The following is a 19,740-nucleotide window of genomic DNA, read 5'->3' as shown; positions in this document are numbered from 1 at the left end:
GATTTGTGGTTGACTTTCTCATTTACTCACTGTCATGGTTTCTGCAATCACAGACTGGCATGCCATCTCTCCTCTGTGTTGGTGCCATAAGAGGCAGCAAAGACGAGTGGCAGCGTGCATGGTAATAGCTGTGTCTAGGCTAAGCCTTGGCTAAATACACTTCACTTGGTATTGGCTATTAGACGGCAAATAAACTGTCCACACAAAAAGCATAGTTGAAAAGGTTATTTGGAGTTTTAAACAATGACTAAAAAGGAAATAAAACCTGCACTTTGCCTTAAAAAAAAAAACCCGCATGAGATCACTTTAGGCAACGGTCACATAGGTCGAGATGTGGGTTCAGTTTGGTCTACGTTTCACGTAGACTACATCACATACAATACACCTGCGTACTATGATGTGGGTTGTAAAGGTGACGTGGTATGAGGCAGGTATGTGGCACGTGGTTACTTAGCAACAGGGGCAAAAGATTTGGTTGCTAAGAAACAGCCGACTGCCCATCAGTTGCAGTGTGTACACATGTTGCTCAAGTGCGTGAGCTAATATACTTGAGATTTTATCGCTCACGCACGCGAGGCTACCGGTATTCACAGGGAATACAAATTGGTGCGTGTTTAAACTTTATTTGGCTTTTCAATCAATCGGACTTATAGTGTTTTGCAAAAGTAAGGACACGAAGAAACAAACCTTTGGAACGGTAAAACAGCTGGTTGGCAGTGCGTAACTGTGCGTAAAAAGTATGGCTGCGTGTTAAATGCCACTCAAATAGACACAATCTTCATAGATAATTTCTTACACTTTGGCGCAAAATCAACAAGCTGCTTGTTGATTTTTTTCAATTGGAAAACCCTGTTGAGACACCATATCAAAAGTAAGCGACCAGGGTGCACAATCGTAACGGACACCCTTACATTTGGTATGGCAGTCATCATTAATGACATAGATAATAGATAATAGGATAGTGAACATTAGGCTTCACTAAACCTTATTCAAAATTATAATCGGACGACAACAGTTTGATTAACGTGGGCAGTGGGCATTTCGATTCCAACCCCCCCAAACACACACACAATATTTGGACTGCGTGTACCGCTAGCCAATAGGGGGGGAAGATATGGCGCTGTGTGGGGGGTGGGGGTTGCGAGGAGGTTGTAATCTTACGACTCTGCACTCAAGGTACCTGAGCCACTTATATATTCGTGGGAAGTCAACGAATAAGGTTCTACACAGAACAGCATCACGGCAGGTAAAGATCTCGCAGCAGACTACACCTCTCTCCATCCTTAGAGCACCTTACTTGCGCGCACGGTAAGCATGTATTGGAATCCTACAGCAGTTCCGCAAGATATTAGATGTATTCATGTATGGAGGTTGTACACACAGTATGTCGTTATTCTGTCGTTAATATGATGTTGAAATATTTTTCCAACTTGTACACATTAGATAATTAAGGTCATGCATGCTTTTAATATCAACTTGTGTAAGTGGGGTGGGTAAATGAAGATAAAATCGAGTTTATGCCACGAGGTGTTTGCAAGTAGAATGCGAACAGTTGTACCAGTAGGATAGGTTATTTATTGTAGATTGATCTTAAACGATAGTAGATGCAATTTCAAATTTTTAACATGTAGACTAATATGGTACATCAGTGCAGTTTGTGTACTTTCCGAGCTATAGCCTACCATGAGCGCGTAAAGATCGTGACGCTGCTCCACTTTCAGGACCTGACCTCAATGCTGCATCTACCCGTACTAGTAGGTTGTTCTTAAACTTTGCCCATAGGCTATATAATTTCTAGGTTTGTAGTCTACGTTCATGAGAAAACGTATGAAATTATAAATCTCATTGTGAAAACTAGCAAGGGCCACCAAGGATAGCTTACGACGAGAGATTTTGACCCCTGAATCGACTGTACCAAATATTTGCAAGTATATAAATCGAGTTCGATAAATGGGTGTTGAAAAGTAGTCAAAAAAATTGAATCGTTTGAAATGAAGATTTTATGATTTTGTTACCTGGTATTCATCTTGTGATGCTTAACCATTCAGTCTTATTGTATTTGACCAAGTGCGGTAATAAGTGTGACGCCCTAATTAAGCATAGGTTCTTAGTAATGAGGTCAGTAAATGCAGGTAAGGCCTAACTGCTGGTGCTCTACGCTACCCAGGGCTGTTTTTAGCTGTGCAGGTTTTTTATTCCAAAGTCTTGTACCGATACATAAAGTATGTACAAAATGCCCTGTGCCCTATATATGTACAAAAAATGCCCTTTCAAAATATGAAAGGGCATCTTGGAATGAATGTGACTGTCTTTATTTCACTTGTTTGGTATTTCTCCATATCATGGTGTCCTTGCTCTATTCTTATTGATTGGTTGCTTGGCAGCCTTCTGCCATTGTTTCCTTTTTCTGAATTAATAAGCTTTTGGTGGTTTCCATGCGTTTTATACCAACTGAACTAACAAGCATTCTCTCTCTTGCTGTCTTTTTGTCTGTATTCTCCGCCATCTCTTCTCCTGTCACCCTTTTCTCAACCCCCCCCCCCCCACACACACACACACACACATCCTTGTCTCTTGCCCCATTCCCCTTCACACTTAATGTTTTCTCTCTCCCTGAATCGGCTTTTCCTGCTCGTGCTTCACCCATCTCTACCCCCTTCTTCCTCAGTGCTCAGGGGGGTGCGGGTGGCCTATGCATGAGCCGACGCCGAGCCCGCCTGCACACCCGCCTCTGCGCCCGCGTGTGGACTATGCGGTGCCCTCGTGGTTCTTCCACCCTGAATGCACTGGCCCGTGGTTTGCGAGAACAGGGAGGGCGGCGGGGCGGCCGCGGGCAGCCGCGGGGCTCGCGGAGGAGGCTCCCGGATGCCCCCTCCCTTCCGGATTGCCGTGCTCGGGGCGCAGGGCGTGGGCAAGACGGCCATCGTGCAGCGCTTCCTCCACGATGACTACAGCGACAGGCCCGCGCCGGCGCCGAGCCGCACGCGCCAGGTCCACCTGGCCGCCGCCGTCCTCAACGGTCACGTGCACGACCTGCAGATCACGGACTACCCGGCCATCGCCAGCTTTCCTGGCAGCAGCTTGCAGGTACGCTTGCCCATCTGTTCTGCCGAGACGAGGGACAGAGGAGATGATTAGGTTGTGCAGTTGGTCGACACACCTGCAGGTTGAGGACACTCGGGAGACTTCTAGAAAAAAGGGGCGTGAAAGTAAATGGAGCTGTTAAGATCTTCCAGGAATCGATTGAAAGAAGTAGCCGCTCGAAGTGCCAGGTTCTGTCTGTTAAATCACTACGAGAATTACAGGGACCTCGTTTGTAGACAATAGGGGTCATTTGTTTTCTGGCCAGCCATATGGCCTGAAAACGTGAACTGCGTGTATTCATGTCCCACTGTATATTCTATATTTCCCTCTACATAACCCTTTCATCTGGCCTCTCAAAAGCTATCTCTCTCTTGACCCAAATGCACAAACCTGACCATGACACTCAAATGAGAGCCTGCTGAATCAGCTCTGTCATTGGTGAGTAGAGGACAAGTAGCTCTGTATCATTTCCAGGCACGTCACATGAAAGGAACAGCACTCTTTTATCTCTGCTGGTCCAGGGATCTGGTTAATGTCAGGTTGAATAATGAGTCATGCGACATGACACTTGAAAACAAATGTCAGAAATAGAGACGGGATTGTTGCTTAATCAACATGAGTTTGCTAATATATCTTTACATGAAGGTGTTAAACTGCACTTCCAGTCAAGGGTCAATATTTATTTTTTCCCACAAGATTTTGGTTCAATGGCTGAAAGTTTACCAGATCAGCTGTATATAATTTCCTTTCCTAACAATGACACAGTACATATTATGTTAGTGGTAACACTTTTAAAATATGTGTTTTCATTTTTACACGAGTGGTACTTTATTCTGGTGGAGTAGCCGCAAGCACTGACAAATAAAATATATCTGTCACCGTGAGAAACCAGTCCGCAGGAGAAATAGGTTCAGTCAAATTACATTTGGGTCAAATTCGTCAATCGTGGAAGTCTTATGAAAAATCAACCAGGACTAATATTGTTTGCTGATAGAGATAATGGACTCGAGCAGATATCCGTGTCAGTAAGCAGTCTTACTGATGATGTCATTTCCCCTGTCTTTCTCCCCCTCACCTCAGGAATGGACAGACACTTGCTGCCGCGGCATCCGCAGTGCTCACGTCTACATCCTGGTCTATGACATCTGCTGTTTTGACAGCTTTGAATACGTCAAGACCATGCGTCAGCAGATCCTGGAGACCAGGTGAGGGAGGACTACGGCACCTGCATAACAAACGGGGGGGAGGGGGAGGGGGCGCTCAGTTGTAATTACAGTTACTGCCTGGGCCGCACTCCGCAATCAGGACAATCGGTGGTGGAAAACGCGAGGAGCTTTTTTGGTTTAACACCCACTGAAATCAGGCGTAGGTCACGAGGCCACTTGAGGTCAAGGGTTCTTGTCATCAACACAGCTTCCCCTGAGAATCCCTACTTCACTGCTGTTTGTTTATGCCGTGTCTCTGCTTTGTGTCTCGTGGAGCTGAGGAGGTACGACCGCTCGACCACAAAGTGTCCTCGGTGAATATGAAAAAGTCATGGAGGATGTCTCGATCTGGCGAAGCCTTGAGTTTTTGGGAGCCAGGATATGTCGAATTTCAAGTGCTTCTCCAGCTGTACTGGAGAACACAGTAAATGAGGAGGGAATCCCAAATATGTTCTCCTTTATGTTTTGAGAATTGCAGGAGGCCAAGGGAAGAATTCGAGTAAAGAATGTGTTAACTTTCCTTTTATACTTTTAGATGTGAAGTCCAATGCCTTGCTCAAGGGCAAATTGTTTGACAGTGTTAGTCCCTCTGTCGTTTTTTCCTTTGTTTGATATAGCGCATGAAGGTGCACTGGGACCTTGTTAACAAGACGTTATGTTAGGGGCTTACTTAAACTGCCTCCTCCATCACAAGTCACACACAGACGAGGAATTTTGAAGTGTTTAATTTGTTCCTTAAACCTGATGATTACCCAGGATGAAACTGACAGCTTGTGTTCTCAATGTCCCATGGGACTGTGGTGTAGGCACTGGGGAAAGGTGCCACTTCATTTGATTTGGTTTTCATCGTCTGCACATCGTTTGTACAACCCATCAAAGTATCTTGTCTTTGACTCGTCTGTGTCATTTGCATACCCCTTCATGATCCTAACTCGGCAAATATGCTTCAGTGAACATAATATGGTGCACGCTCATCCAGCCGCGCCAGCTCGAGATTTCCCAAACTCCTTGTGGGCGTCTGTCGGCAAAGTCAACGATTCCTCCTCCCCTTTGAATCCATCAAACGTGCTCCCAGGTGCGTCTCCGTCTAGTCGGCGTGTCCCCTGCAGCGCCTCCGTGGCGACGGGACGTCAGCGCCGACGTCAGCGCCGATCCGGAGGTGACAGCAGGGATGGCGGGGGGGGGGTTTACTGGCGGAGGTCACCTGTCGTCGGTTGTGATGGATGGGGAGGTTTCGCCGTCCCACCGAGCCCGTTTGTCTGCCACCAGGATGTGTGGCGGGGTAGACCGTCACTCATCACCCGAGCTGACAGGAACGCTACGCTGGCCAAGGCCACTCGGAGGCTAATCGGTGTCAGAGCCTGCCTCTGCCGATCGTCGACAGGGGCGGGCTTGGTTATTACGCAGTCCGGCCTGTGCCACTGTGTTCGATTTATGTGCGCCTTCAGAATCGCCTCGTTAAATGAATGTTCAACACAGTACGAAGTCCCTCAGTCAATATCTGCCCTCCGATACGTGTCTCCTTCTCCTTCACTGTGCCCTAATTAACAGAGTCTTACTTCTGCGGATGGTTTCAAGGATTTGACAGCTGAGGAAAAGTTTGGTACCTCCTCAGGGAGGGAACTGTCACAAGCTCTGGTCTTCAGTTTGAGGGTGATAAGGCAGGAGACAAGGGCTGAGTGCAGATGCCCGGGGAGAGAGAGAGAGGAGAGTGACTGCCCTAGTCTTACTCTCTAGCTCTGTCACGCGGGGTCCAGGTACACAAGAAAGGTGAGGCCTCAGTAAATAAACAGTTTGTCACCAAAGCTGTTGACAAAGTCAAGTTCTGTGGACAAAAGGAACCTGACAGACCAGGGAGAAGGAGAAGGGAGGACAGTCCGCTACAGCTGCACTGAACAAGCATACGCTTCTCATTGACATTGGACTCACAGCAGAAGAACAACCTTCAGACAATTAAAAAGAGACAGACCCCCCCCCCCCCCACCCCCACCAGAGCCACAGAATACCATGGTGTGACAACAAGGGATCTGTGCAATTTAAAAGCCTCGTTTTGAGGTGGCCTTTATTTCCCACGCTAGGGTTTTCATTTCAATTTGGCAAGGGGAAGAAAGCTTGTGCTAACATGAATATGTTAAAAGTTTCTGGATTTTACCTCATGAATAGGTCAAACAGTCTGAAAAGTAAGCTTCTGTATAATGTCCTTTTCCCCACTTCTGAATAAAATGTGTTCGACATGGTAGATAGGGATTGGGATTTGTCACTGTAACTGAAAAGCCTTCAGGATAATTTCCCCAGAGTTCTCCAACTAAAGGCTGGTGGTTATGTATGAGATGTATTTACTTTTGTGTGGTTTTCTGTGTTTGTGTGTGTGTGTGAAATATAAGTGCACGGTGAGGTAGAGTACAAGAAAATATGTACAAAGAATAAATACCAGACAATGTCGCTGGTCTCTCGCCAAACACTTCTCAAGACTTCATTTGGGCAAGTGCTTAGCCTTGCAGCTTGTGAAATCATTTAACAAACACTACCCACAAGAAATAGGACTTGTTCTGCAATACTGAATGAAATGAAATGCATGTTGCCTCACTTGACTGAACTAACTGTGCCCCTCTCAGGATGGTGGGGACATCGGACACTCCCATCCTCATTGTGGGCAACAAGAGGGACCTACAGCGGGGGCGGGTCATCCCCCGTCACAACGTCTCCGACCTGGTGAGGAAAAGCTGGAAGTGCGGCTACGTGGAGTGCTCGGCCAAGTTCAACTGGCACATGTTGCTGCTCTTCGGCGAGGCGCTGCGCAGCGTGGGCTGCGTGCGCTGCAAACACGTCCACGCCACCATCCGCTTCCAGCGAGCCCTGCGGAGGGAGCGCTGCAGCCTCATGTGACGGCCGGCTTTGCCCAGAGAGAGGAGCCTCGGGAGGGGCAGTGGCCGACCGGGACTGCTGAGTTGTGATTGACTAGAAAACCTGCAGGATCCGCTGTATACCTACTTACAACTGCCCTCGTGTTTTGCTGCTGAATTCATCCTAGATCAAGGATGGGGAAATAATTGTCTTTGTAAACCTTACCACCTTTGATCTTCTCCTTAACTTAGAGGCAGCTACTTCAACCAAAAATACCGGCTGTCTGATTATTTATACTCAAATGCACTCAAGGAATCTTCTAGCATCTGGTAGTGGCTCCAGACAGACAGCTGTTTGTGTTGTGGAAGTAACTTAGAGGTAATTCATGACATAGCAAATGCCCCTTGCCCCCTACAGAGTGAGACTGGCTGGAATCTGCAGGAAAGAGAGCAGACTAACCTAACCCCTGCTGTCCTGGTCTCATTAATGAAATTGCATTTTTGAATAAGCACCTAAAGTCCAAGGTTGTTGAGTATGGTGTGGTCAGTTTTCTTTGAATATAAAAATTATAAACTGGAGTCATTCGCCTTCTGTAAATCTTGTTGTCCTGTAAATCAGCCCTATATTGTATGCTTTGCTTTGAATGCAAATGATACCAATGTGTGGGCAATTGTGGCCATTAAAAGGGAGGGCAACAGACTTCGGTTCACCTCTAGATCATTTTAGGATTAGTTTGGATTTTTTTACTTGTAAATGTGCATACTATGTGTAGGGTACACAAGGTTTAGCTTGTGTGTGTATGCCACTGGTAGGCCCATGCAGGGGCATCGTTGTTTTCTTTTTTCAAATTTCAAAAAGCAATAGGCCCACCTGCTTGAATTCAATTCTACTTAAATTGCATTGAGGACACATATAACAGCACAAGTATAGAAAAAAACGGACTCAACAACTGATTACAATTGCTAACTGATTCAAGCAAACAAAAACATGCGGTAAGACTTTCATTGGTCTTGAATTAAATGGTCAGTTGCAGGCTTCGGAAGATTTTACTGCTATTGGTGACGACAGTGTGTAAAGAACAGCACAGCCACTGAAAATTACTGTTAAGTTTCTGTTCAAATAAAATTATTTGTTGGTGCTACCAGTCTCTGTCATTTAGCACCGACAATTAACTGTCCAATGACCATCTCTTGGTCAGACGCTCGATTACGTCACTGTAAGATAGCTACTCCTCCCTCCTCAGTGAGTCTGGTCACGTTCTCTTCTAGGAAGTATAGAATACCTCACAACATCACTCCCTCCTCTTTTGTCTGCACCACAGGTCTTTGCCCATTAGGATTTCTTCCCGCAAAATACCTCATTGTCATACAGTTCATTTCACCTTCACCTCCAAACAGGCTGTGCGTCCCCTCCCATTCGAATTCCGTCTCTCAGGTCATGTCTATTTGTTGGAGGAGAAAGGGCTTGCACAAAACCAGAAATTGTAAAGAGGGCTTGAAAGAAGCTTATGTAACACATCTGGATCGGAATTGTGATGTAGGTCAGTGTGACCGCCTGTCACACTTCCATTTGTGAAGCAGTCTGTATTCACACTCTGCTATGGGCATACTACCATAGAAGAAACCAAATACCGTCGGTAGCTGTGAAAAGGCAGATATCTTAATCCCCTGATATGATATCAGTCACAGTGAAGCAAAGCGCTAGTTGAAACATTGTTTCTGAACAGCAAATATGTCTACGGTATCTTCCCAATCATTTCTTGAGATAGGGCTCAATTAGCATATGACATTTTTAAGCATATGCATTGCTGGTTGAAGTGTACGATTTTGTAGGGAATAGTCCAACTGTGCTTGGTCAACTAAAAAAGGTTATTCAAATGTGACTTGGTCCCAACTTGGTCTCTGTTCCTTGTTTACCTTGTGTTTGCTTGTGCGTAAATGCACACGTCTTTGCAATGTCACGTAGCCACACAGCCGGTGGAGGTAATTGGAGATCTCCTTGTCTAGTTTGAAGCTGTGTGCAGTGTGACGTGAGAGCCAGTCAGAGGAACAAGCGCAGCTGCTGTGGTGTGACGGGCTGCAGCTCTGATACAGGCTATTTATAGCTCCAGACTTGACACCCTCCCAGCATTAGGCCCAGGGGTTATTTATAAGACTGGAGTCTGCCACTGCAAACTCAATAAACACAAGGTGACTGATACACTGGCAAAGTATTACAATGGGTTCTTGGCAAAGCCTGGATAAGACACACTGTAGGTCAGTAGAAGATATTTTACTGTATGACATATTGACAGAAACCAAACCCTTTTGTCATCCATAGAAAATATGAACTGTAATAATCTTTTATTCCACTGAGGCATGTAGAAATGTATCAAAATATGAGGCAAAGACAAATAATAAATTGTATTTCTTTTGCGACGGAATCATTTTTCGTGAGAGGAATACAAAATACGTTTGTGCTGACTTGTAGCGGTGGCAGAATTGAACAAAGAATGAAAAGTAATCGCATGTGTGCGTTAGTGTATGTACACCATAAGGCACTGGAGTGCAGCCGTGCCTCAATACCTGAGCTCGAGGTGTCTCCGAGGCCCCCTGCTTGTCTTCTGTGCTGTGATCGAGCACTTCCTCCAGTGAGGCGGCTTGCGGTGAGAAGCCCGGCTGTGTCCGATAATAAGGTCTGAAGGTTTCAATTCTCCCTGGTCTCCTGATGCCTGCTGCTCTCTCCCCCGCCCATGTGTGTTTATGTGTGTGTGTGTGTGTGAGTGTCCTCTGCTCTCAGCGTGGTGTACCATTCAGAAAAGTGCATTCAGAGATGAGCCGAGACCCGCTGTGTGAAAAACAGAAACCTGACCTCCAAACAAATGGATCTGGCTCACACTTCAAGTGTCATTAATTACACAGCAGAACAACTTCTTTTCCAGGAAATGCACATTGTTTAGTAGTTCAGCACAGTTTTGGGGTGCTGTCGCGAGGAGGGCCATGGAATGGCTCTGCGTGACGTCAGCTACCTGGTAGGTGTGATAGCACCTTTCTACCTCAGCGCATGAAAGCTGGACGTGGATTTTGGAGCTGCTCTTTCCAACATCCTGCCTCTCGTGAAGTCAATGTAAAATACGTCTGACGGCACAGGGTAAACAGGCTTTAATTAGGCCATTCAAATGCTCATCTTTCACAGTGGAGCACTTGTTCATTTAAGGACACGTAAATGAGAGTGCCAAAGCCACCGAGATTTAAAAGTTCATCGGCCTCTCTATTTCACCACACATCCATCCTTCATTTGCTCATTTTCTCTCATCACTGCCTGGGCTGATGTCGAAATGATTAGTCAGTTAGGGCATTCTAGTGATGCCCATTTTGTGAGCTGCTAAACCCAAGACTCATGTTCCGGATCCTCTGCTGTTTCCTGGCTGGGAGTTTGCCTCTGTTTTTGCCTAATTGGATCATCGTTGCCATCAAGATGTCTGTGGCTTTGAAGCCTCCCATAGCTTTCCAAAGAACTCTGCTGGTTTGCCTGGATGTTTGAGTTGAGTGGACGAGGTTTTTTCTGTGGGTTTGGCATGTCTCTCGTAGCTCCTCCAGGGTCCTCCGTGGTTTGACTGACCCTGTAGGAGACAGGGGTGGGGATCCTGGATGGCTTTTTCCCGGGTCTGTGGTCGTGTCTGGGTCGGAGTCTTGGGCGGAGCTTCAGTTTGTAGATGGAAGGCACTCTCTCTGGTTTCTTTAAGGTCCTTCTTCGTCTGAGAGAACCAGGTCGGTGCTTTTTCAGGTTCTCTGACTCTTTTGAGTCGGGTCGAGGATTAACTGAGGCTGATTTGGTGGTTGTGCCGCAACGGCTAACGCTAACTCTGTTGCTCGTGTGAGGGGAGCTTTTAAATTCAATGTGTGGCTCTTTAGACTCAACACTTGATCCAAATGAGGACCAGGAACTGGTCACTTTGAGGGTTGGACCTGTGTCCACCTCTGCACTATTGGACGCAAGTTTGCTGCCTCTAGAACCGACTGTGTCCGCCCAGCTCTCCACGCGCGTCTTCACTGGCCGCTCCTGTCCTTGGGAGAGTTCAGCAACGACTGCGTCATAGCTAACCTCACTTGGACGGTCGAGACTTGCAGCATCTGTGGTGGGATCTCGTTTCCGGCTTTCTGGGGCAGTCTGATGTGAGTCGTCGTGGTTGCGGTCCTCCTGGGCACTGCTGCGGCTGTCGTCGTCCGAGTCGACGCTGAGCTGCCGGAGGTTGGCCAGGATCTCGTCTTCCAGACTCTGGTACAGACTGGCTTCCTCAGCTGGGCTGATGGGGGGAGGAGGAATGAAGAAGTGGCGTTTGTCTGTGTCTCCCTCTCTACAGCCTTGGCTACAGACCTTATGTGAGTCAAGCTCATCTAGACTCCCTTTAAGTTCACAGTAAATAGAAGAGGTCTTCTCGGTAACAGGGTAGCCAGATGCATTTTGTCTGGACAGGGGCTGTCTTTTCCTAGGATTCGTATCACCGTTTGAAGAGTTGTAAGAAGTAATGGTTGAGTTCATTTCAGGGGTAGCTGTCTTGTTTTGAACCCCCCTAGGTGTTCCACCAATGGGACTAAAGGACCTAACTGGGGCCTCCCCGAACGAGTAATCCCTGTTCTTATTGGCAGGGCAGAAGGTCCAAATTAGAGTTGGCCTTTTTTGTGGAGGATTATCATTGTCGGGCTCCTGGATAGTGATGGTGGGTTGCCTAGTGCAGTCAGGAGTATATCTAGCTGGACTGTAACCTCTTATAGGGGTAGCAGGTCTGGGTGTACAAGGCCCTCCTTGCCTCAGGATTGAAGAAAAACTGGAATTATCGGTGTGGTTGGAGCTCTGTCTGAGCTTGGAGGCAAACTGGGATTTGGTCCAGGTTTGGGTGAGCCTACTTTCCAGCACAGACTGGGACTGTGGTTGGAAGGAGGGTTGGCCAGGGGGCTTGTGGAAAACCAAGGGGGTTTTAGATCGCTGGGGCTGGGGTTGGGGCTGGGTTCGAGGCTGGGGTGTGGAGGAGCGATGGGGTTGGGGTTGGGGCTGGGGCTGGGGCTGGTGCTGGGGTTGGGGCCGAGGTTGGGGCTGGGGTTGAGGCTGGGGTGTGGAGGAGCGCTGGACGGGGCGAGGAAGGCTGCTGGTCAGGCGCGGGGCTGGGGAGGAACGGTTGGCTTCCCGGCTTGTCCTGGTGGAGGAGTCGAATGCCGAGTCATATTTTTCTGCTTGGAGGTGCTGAAGTGAGGCACTTTGTCTCAGTCTGAAAAAGAAGGACCTAGATTACACACACATCTATCATGTTTGGGTGTACCTCTGCTTATCAGGACTGTCAAAGGTGATCTTCACACCCTCATAATAGCTCATTTGTTACATTCTTGCAAGTGGGCAGATATCCAGACACTGCTCTAAAGCTGGGTTTCAGAAGCTAGTACATGACCTGTCATTTTCACAAAATAAAAATAAATTAGGATTTGAATTGAAACAATTGGAGCCATACAGATGTGGTCTCAGAACAGATATACTTCAACTCTTCCCCATCTAAATCCAAAACGTCTGCTGTCAGAGTACAGTACATAGTAGTTCCACTGATTTCCCTAAATATCCACTGATATTTAGCGTCTGCTAAATAACTAAATGTAAACTAAAGGTTCAAAACCATCCTATGAAGCTGTGTATAGATCCTGCACCAAGGAGGTAATAATCCATATTCTGGTTACCCTACATTCAGTTTTCCTGCAAGACGGAAACTTGTGTTTACCAGAAAATAACTCCCTTGAAACTGAAGAGTTTGTTGACAAGGTCATTTTCCAGCTGGAACACATAGTTGTTCCAGTACTTCATCAAGTAAAGTGAGAGCTTAATGTTATCTGCAAGCTTTCCAGTCCAGTGCACTACAACACTTAACAAATAGCCATTATGTCATTCAAGTACGTACTTCCTATTCAGGTCTTGCAAGCAATCAAAAACTCAGCATTAACCATTGAAAAGCAGGCAGCAAAGACTTCCTTATAGAGTCCTTTAATACGTGAATGCAACCTCATGGAATGTTTGATGAAATAGCAGTGACAAGGTCAGATTCAGACACAACCCTGCTTCGAGTGGATTCCACAATCTCAGATGTTGCAGAAATACAGGTTGATGACCTCTGCCGTCGAAATCTCTCAAAAGCTGGGAGAGTCTGGGGGAAATATGATATATATGAAATATGATGAAATAGGACAGTGATTTGGGCAAACAGCCGTTTTTCACCTTGAGCCAATGTTCCCTTAGGAGAGAGAAGAAGAGCCATCCTTAACCAAGAGGACACCAAGAGAACTCCAAGATTCCCCACTGCCCCACGTCAGAGCTCTGCCATTGGACAATGAAAACGACAAATGGAAACGAGTCGTTTCCCCCAGCTGCAGTCAGGGAAATCAGGTACAAGCGAATCAGCTGCACCATAGTTTTGAGACACCTTTTGACTTTGTTTGTGCCCCAGGTGTCAAATCAGACGGACAGGCTCAAATGCTGACACAAAACATGGTGCAGCAGTCTTCAAATCGCTGAAACTGCTTGCTTCTCACTTCCACAGAGAGCTTTCAGAGGCTGTCCAGTGAGGCATTCCACACAACAGACACTCACTTACTTTTCGCTCACAACGTATTTCCGTTTGACCTCTCAAAATTTGGGATTTGCAGAGAAACCAAAACTAAGCCGGGCCGCAACGTCAGAACCTAGTCTGCAGAAGTGGAGTGAAGGGACTTGATTCAGGAATAAGAGGCATGGATAATCCCTAAGACTCTCTCAGCTGTTACATCCTCCACACAAGATACAAGGGCACCGGAGCTGCAGTTTGTGAACAGCCTAATGACATACCAGTCTTAAAGGATTATGCTTGGCCTTGCATATGGCATATTTGTCTAAATTAAATGACAACCCAAAGCACAATCATGGCTTCCTTTTTTTTGTCCTTGCTTTGATTCAGCAAGAACAAACTGTCCACAGATAGCCCAGTTTGGGAGATTAAGTGCTAAAATATGCAATACCACACTCATCTCTCAGATAATTACATCTCTAGCAACCATTTGTGCTAAAGTGGTCCACAATAACACATTGTGGCACGGCATAAAGGTGATTCATTTTAGTAATCTAACCTGTTATGAAGGACATTAACAGGGAAATGACCAAACACAAATTAAACTAAATGCAATTGGGAATTGCAATATAATAATTATAATTTTAGGCTGTTTTTACAGCCTAAATAAACGTGGTCTCAACATTTAGGCTCACAACATTCCTTCAACATTTAGTCTCAACACATTCATCTCAGACCCATTAAAAGTTTCTTGTCTGTAGGAGAAATGTTTTTAATAAGAGAGATGCTTACTCTAGGAATAGGTAAATGCTTTTTTTGGAGCTTTGTGTCTAGCCCTGCATAGCAGCTTTTGTCCTACTTGCATATCCTGTAGGCCATTACTCTGAATCAATTACATGTCAAAGGGTTCCATTTAAAGTTGATATCCACACATTCTTAATCAGGATGAGTAATGGCCATCACATCAGTACTCTATGTTAATAAACATCCCTTGACTAGTTGAAGTCTATACCTGTGAATTTGCACTCAGTCCCTGGTTCTGCGCCAGTAGTATTTGATGATGTTTCAACACCTGTTAAATAACCCTTAAGGTCAGATAAGTGTCTGAAGGCTGTGTCATGGCCTGGTATTTATGGTCAGTAGAAGCACCACAGCGATACAGCACAAGTACATTAGTCACTGTGAGTAAGCTGGTGGAGTGATAATGTGGTTGATATTAATAACAATCTGTGAGGTTCCGAGGACTAGGAACCGTGCTGTGCTTTTAATGAGTATGTTAGGATCAAACTGTGTTGAAGGTCAGTGTGGCATTTACTGACATTAGCTGATTGATTATCCACTCGGGTACTGAAACCTCCCGTGATGGTCTCTTGAAGAATTGGACTTTACGATATTATGATAACGATCACGACCAGTGTCTCTCATCTACCCCCACGCCATCTCCACACATTTCAGCTCATGGTAATATATGATCTCCCAGGTCTCCCATACCTGCTCGGAGAAGGAGCCTCTAGTTCTCTGGAGGTTCTGAGCCCTGTGCCTGGAGTTTTCCTGGTGTCCCTGGGGCCCGGGTCTGGAGAGAGGGTGGACCCGGGGAGACGGGAGCGGGAGGCTCGGACGACAGGGTCCGGGGTCCTAGACCTCGGGTCTGGGGTGCGAGACCTCGGATGTGGGCTTCGAGAGCGGAAGTCTGGCGACAGGCTGGCGGGCCTCGGACCCTTTTGGATGGAGGAGGGTGCCGAGGGGGTCCAGAGGACAGGCTGGAGCGGGATCTGAGCATGTCGGCTCAGGAGCAGAGTGGAAGGCTGCTGGGTCCCCCCAGTGCCGTCTGGGCGTGGTGTCAACCTGCCTTTGATCTCGTGGACCGGAGTTGCCGGGCGCTGGGCCAGCTTGTGGGCTGAGGATGAATGGGGAAAGGGAGGAGAGGAATGGAAAATGAGGAAGGAGGGAAAAACAAGGTCGTCGTCTGTCACCTGTGCAGCAGGGAGGCTGGTAAACACCGCCGTCTCTGGCTGAGGTGAAAATGAAGCAGGGACTTCACTGAACAAGACTGAGCTTTAATGAGCACCGTCTTGCACGTTAATAGGGTAGTCAGGCAATGCTGCACACTTTGATAGCACTATGTCAGTTTTAGGAATCAAACCATTTTCACGCATGTGGTATATCAAATCCGCAAATCAAATAAGTGAGTGTATTTGTTGATTTGGAATTGGACAGGACAGCAGTGTGTATGTTATTTTCAGGTCTCCAATGCTAGGCGGGTGCCAGATTAGACATGAAATGAACACTTTTTCTTTCTAGTTCATCTATTAGTTAAAGCTTTATGCGAATTGCAAGTCAATTAAATGAGCAGATACAAAGGATGTCTATTATTCACGGTAGGTTATGCAATGAGTCACTGTCAATTAAACACATGCCTCTCCATTAAAAGACAAATTCAATATTTCATGTCACAGTAATAAAACTGCTACCTAAATAGGCTTACAACCATTGGGCATTCATTCCTTATGCCCTAACCCTCGTCTCATCAAAAAATGTACGTTTTATCTTTTCTCTGTGAGGTCAAGGCCATGATGATTCAACGGTAAATGAGTCTTGCATTACAAAAGCGCGGCTCGGTGGTGTAAAATGATAGTAGCTCTGATGTCACAGTGTGACTCAGCATCAGCATCATCACACTTGCGCTTGGTCGCTGCACAGCCCCAAACGAGACGCTTCTTCCTTCCATGACAAGTGTGTGTGTTTAAGGCAATGGCTGCCATCTAGTGACTTTCACTGAACGTTTCCTACGAGCTGTTTAACGATTCGGAATTCTGCTACTGGAAATTTGACTCTTACGTTAACGATACTATAACTATAAATCGTTGCCTTGAAACAATATGATGTCCACACTGTGCTAAATAAGACTTTGAGGAAGTAAAACAATTGCACCTCAGAGCTTTATTAGAGCTGCATTGTAACACATTGGCGTATTACAAATGAGACGGAGAAGCTCTCTCCAGAGCTGTGAGGATAGTGGCAAGCATACTGATGAGGTGTGCCAGTGTGTGGGTGTGTGGGAGCGAGGTGAGGGTAGAGTACTCACAGAGAGAGGTGCAGCGGCAGGGGTCATGCTTGTCTAGATAATGCTCCAGGGTGTCCCAACCACCTCCCACTCTCACCATCACATGATTACGCAGGATCTGAACCAGCACGGAGACATATGCATAAACACTGATGCATGTACACACACTGACACACACACACACACACACACATTACACTTGCTGCATACGATGACTAGAATATACGTTGAGGATTAATAAGAAGATGAGTATTTGTCGTATGCAAGTGTGCTATTCAGCGATAGTGATTCACAAAATAATTGAACCCCATTGTCTGGTCAGAGTGTGTAAGCATGACACAGATCTCTCATGATATTTCTATTGAAAGGCATTTGGTTTGTACAGCAGTGTAGAGACGGGTCGGTGAAGAATTGATGGAGAGTTGAGAAGTGACAGGCACAGAGTGAGCTCAGCTGGATGGTAACAGGGATTGATGAGAAAATGAAGAAGGAGGGGATTACTCTGTCGACATACCCGCACAAATATAAGAGTACTGGAGTCACCGACTCTATATTTGCCCTCTGACACTTTGATCATGGGAAACTGAGTGGGACAGGTGCATCGGCTTATCAAGTGCTGGACCTGAGGAAAAGGAGACACACACACAGACACAACCAAGACAGTATTTACGTTCCTCTATAATGCAATTATTCCTCCACAAATGCATTTATGATTTGTACTACTACGGATTGACATTTCATTGCTGATTGTGCATTGTATTGTATGTGTGTCTTATTTTGCAATGTTTTATTTATTCTTCATCTTCTTTCCTGGTCCTGCAATGTACTTAAGAGTGTGATTATGTTTTACACTTATGACTACATTATTTGCTATTAAACCAAAAGTAAAACATTGCAATGGGTGCACATTCTTCTTTTAGAAACAGGACCGCTAACTCGCTTCTCCATTGATGTTTGTAACTGCTTGTGTGTATACAGTATATCAGGAAGTGTCTGCCGTAAATCACTGGGGCACACCACAAATCTCTGACATCTCAACAGCCAAGCCTTGAGTGTGGTTCTACTCTGGTCAGTAATATTGACCGTGTCCATACCCTATCACTCAGTCACTCTGCTCTATAGCAACCTGAACAAACCAATCTCTCCCCACAACACAAGTGTATAAATTGAGTTCAGTGAAATCAGGCCATAAACCTTTTTAGCTACATTGCAGTCAGTCGATTAATTATGCATTAGCCACTGTAAATAAACTGCCCATGAAACCAGTATAGACTGGCCTCCTTGTAGGTGAAGGATAATGATAAGTGGTTCCAATGGAGTCCTCATCACTGGTTAACTCCTTCAGAAGTTAGTACACAGTGATGACAGTATTGCTCCCTAATTGGGTCCGTTGGAGTAGTCTCACCATCTCATCCAGGTTCTGGGTGTTGGAGGCACGGCGCTGGGGTTTAACCTCCGGCTCCAGGTCCTCTTGGATTTCATCCTCTATCTCCTGCTCCAGCTGGATCAGCACTGGGGCAGCCATGCCGAAACGAGAGGCTCGCCGGGCCACCTCCAGAAGACACAGCACGACATTTTTCTCGTTCTTTCTTAGCACCAGGTCGTCCGTTTCAAACATGAGCACATCTAGAGAGAGAGAGAGAGAGAGAGAGAGAGAGAGAGAGAGAGAGAGAGAGAGAGAGAGAGAGAGAGAGAGAGAGAGTTATGGCATAGAACACAAGTGGTGGAGGTGAATTGGTTTTAGGAGGTTGGTGTCTATTTAAATTCATGCAAAGTTGAGTCTCAGGCTTCAGTGTGAATCGCAATCATATTATTTTTCGGTACATTTGGGGGTCATTTTGCTTTGAGATGATGGTGTCTGTATTTAAACAAGTGAGCCTTTGATAACAGCAAGCTGAAACCGAGGACTTGCTTTTTCTCAATGGGCCAAGAGCTCTCCCTAGTGCCTCAATTAACCTACATGTTACAGCAAACACCTGTAAGCGCAGCACATCTACAAGCAATAACAACTTGGCGTAGAGGACCAAAATAATATTCATGAGGTAACCTATATCCTAATAGAGATTCAACCATACCTTTAATATCCATCTGCTGTCGGCACCAGTTTATGAAATTTGAGATGTTGTCCCGGGCTAGAAAGGTGGCCCGCTGGGCTGAATTTACAAAAGTGACACCGTTTTTTGGCAACTGGATCTGCCGCACAATTCCGAAATTCTGAATGAACTCTTCCGCGACTCTTGTGACATTATTGGCGTGGAAACAGAGGACAGAGCCAGTCTCTAGTATTTCCAAAATATTGCTCACGTCGATTTCAATGTCATACAAGTCTTTCAGCCATTCTGCCAAATCCTCCTTCATAGCATAGAGGTACTCTTCGCTGGACTTGAAAGGCTTAATGCTTTGATGTGTGGCTTGCTGAATCCCGGTGGACATTGTGCAGAGAATTGTAGCTAGGATACCTGTTGGCTGGTGTGTACAGAATTACAAATTAACTTGGCTTTCGGTCATTTAAAGGTAGGCTAAGGTCATATTTCGTCATTGAATTTAATGTCTAAAGCCTTTTTTTAATTTTTAAAGCTGTCAAACTGTCCTGCCCACATTTACTTTAGTGCAAAAAAAATAAATCTAAAAGTTTAGCCTGATTGCTTGTTTCTTGGTGCGTCGTTGCGGTGACATCCCGCACCAACCAGCTACCCCGAAGCAGGGCAAGCTGTGATTTTACTGAAATCCAAACGTGTGAAATTTTGCGAAAAATACACGTCCAATAACTTGCATATACTCGTTCAAAACCATCAATTTGTTGATATTTAAGACCGCTAAACTCCTCTTGAAAATCGGCTGCAGACCGCACTTAAATGTATTAGTAGTAGTCTAGCAAAGCTATAGTATGTTTTGCAGTGCTGCGCTTCTCCTTGGTTACAAGGTAGCGCGCTCATTCCAAACATTCTTCTTAACCATTTCATGACCGAGTCTGTGAAAAGCAC

General features: G+C 45.9%; 2 protein-coding genes across 3 annotated transcripts; one reads left to right on the top strand and one right to left on the bottom strand.

Annotated features, from left to right (window-relative positions):
* Window positions 1–1,168: 1,168 nt before the first annotated feature.
* LOC124467970 (ras-like protein family member 10B) lies at window positions 1,169–8,278 on the top strand. Of its 2 annotated transcripts, none has more exons than XM_047020504.1 (4): window positions 1,169–1,246; window positions 2,669–3,087; window positions 4,165–4,289; window positions 6,905–8,278. In XM_047020504.1, exons 2-4 carry the CDS (start codon window positions 2,782–2,784, stop codon window positions 7,173–7,175), a joined length of 702 nt encoding a protein of 233 aa, XP_046876460.1. In that variant the 5' UTR covers window positions 1,169–1,246; window positions 2,669–2,781; the 3' UTR covers window positions 7,176–8,278. The 2 variants fall into 2 exon arrangements, with proteins under 2 accessions (XP_046876460.1, XP_046876459.1); XM_047020503.1 differs by having other exon boundaries at window positions 1,183–1,308.
* A 2,155-nt stretch (window positions 8,279–10,433) lies between these two features.
* LOC124468294 (GAS2-like protein 2A) lies at window positions 10,434–19,189 on the bottom strand. The gene is made up of 7 exons (XM_047020955.1): window positions 18,832–19,189; window positions 18,162–18,382; window positions 17,271–17,378; window positions 16,778–16,874; window positions 15,184–15,589; window positions 12,243–12,378; window positions 10,434–11,750 (listed from the first exon to the last, which is right to left on the bottom strand). The coding sequence occupies exons 1-7, from the start codon at window positions 19,187–19,189 to the stop codon at window positions 10,497–10,499; spliced, it is 2,580 nt and encodes an 859-aa protein (XP_046876911.1). The 3' UTR covers window positions 10,434–10,496.
* Window positions 19,190–19,740: the final 551 nt, after the last annotated feature.

Source organism: Hypomesus transpacificus, chromosome 5 (assembly GCF_021917145.1).
Source record: "Hypomesus transpacificus isolate Combined female chromosome 5, fHypTra1, whole genome shotgun sequence".
Classification (NCBI taxonomy): domain Eukaryota; kingdom Metazoa; phylum Chordata; class Actinopteri; order Osmeriformes; family Osmeridae; genus Hypomesus; species Hypomesus transpacificus.
The sequence above is the reverse complement of the archived record's forward strand: the minus strand, read 5'-3'. Positions and strand labels throughout refer to the sequence as shown.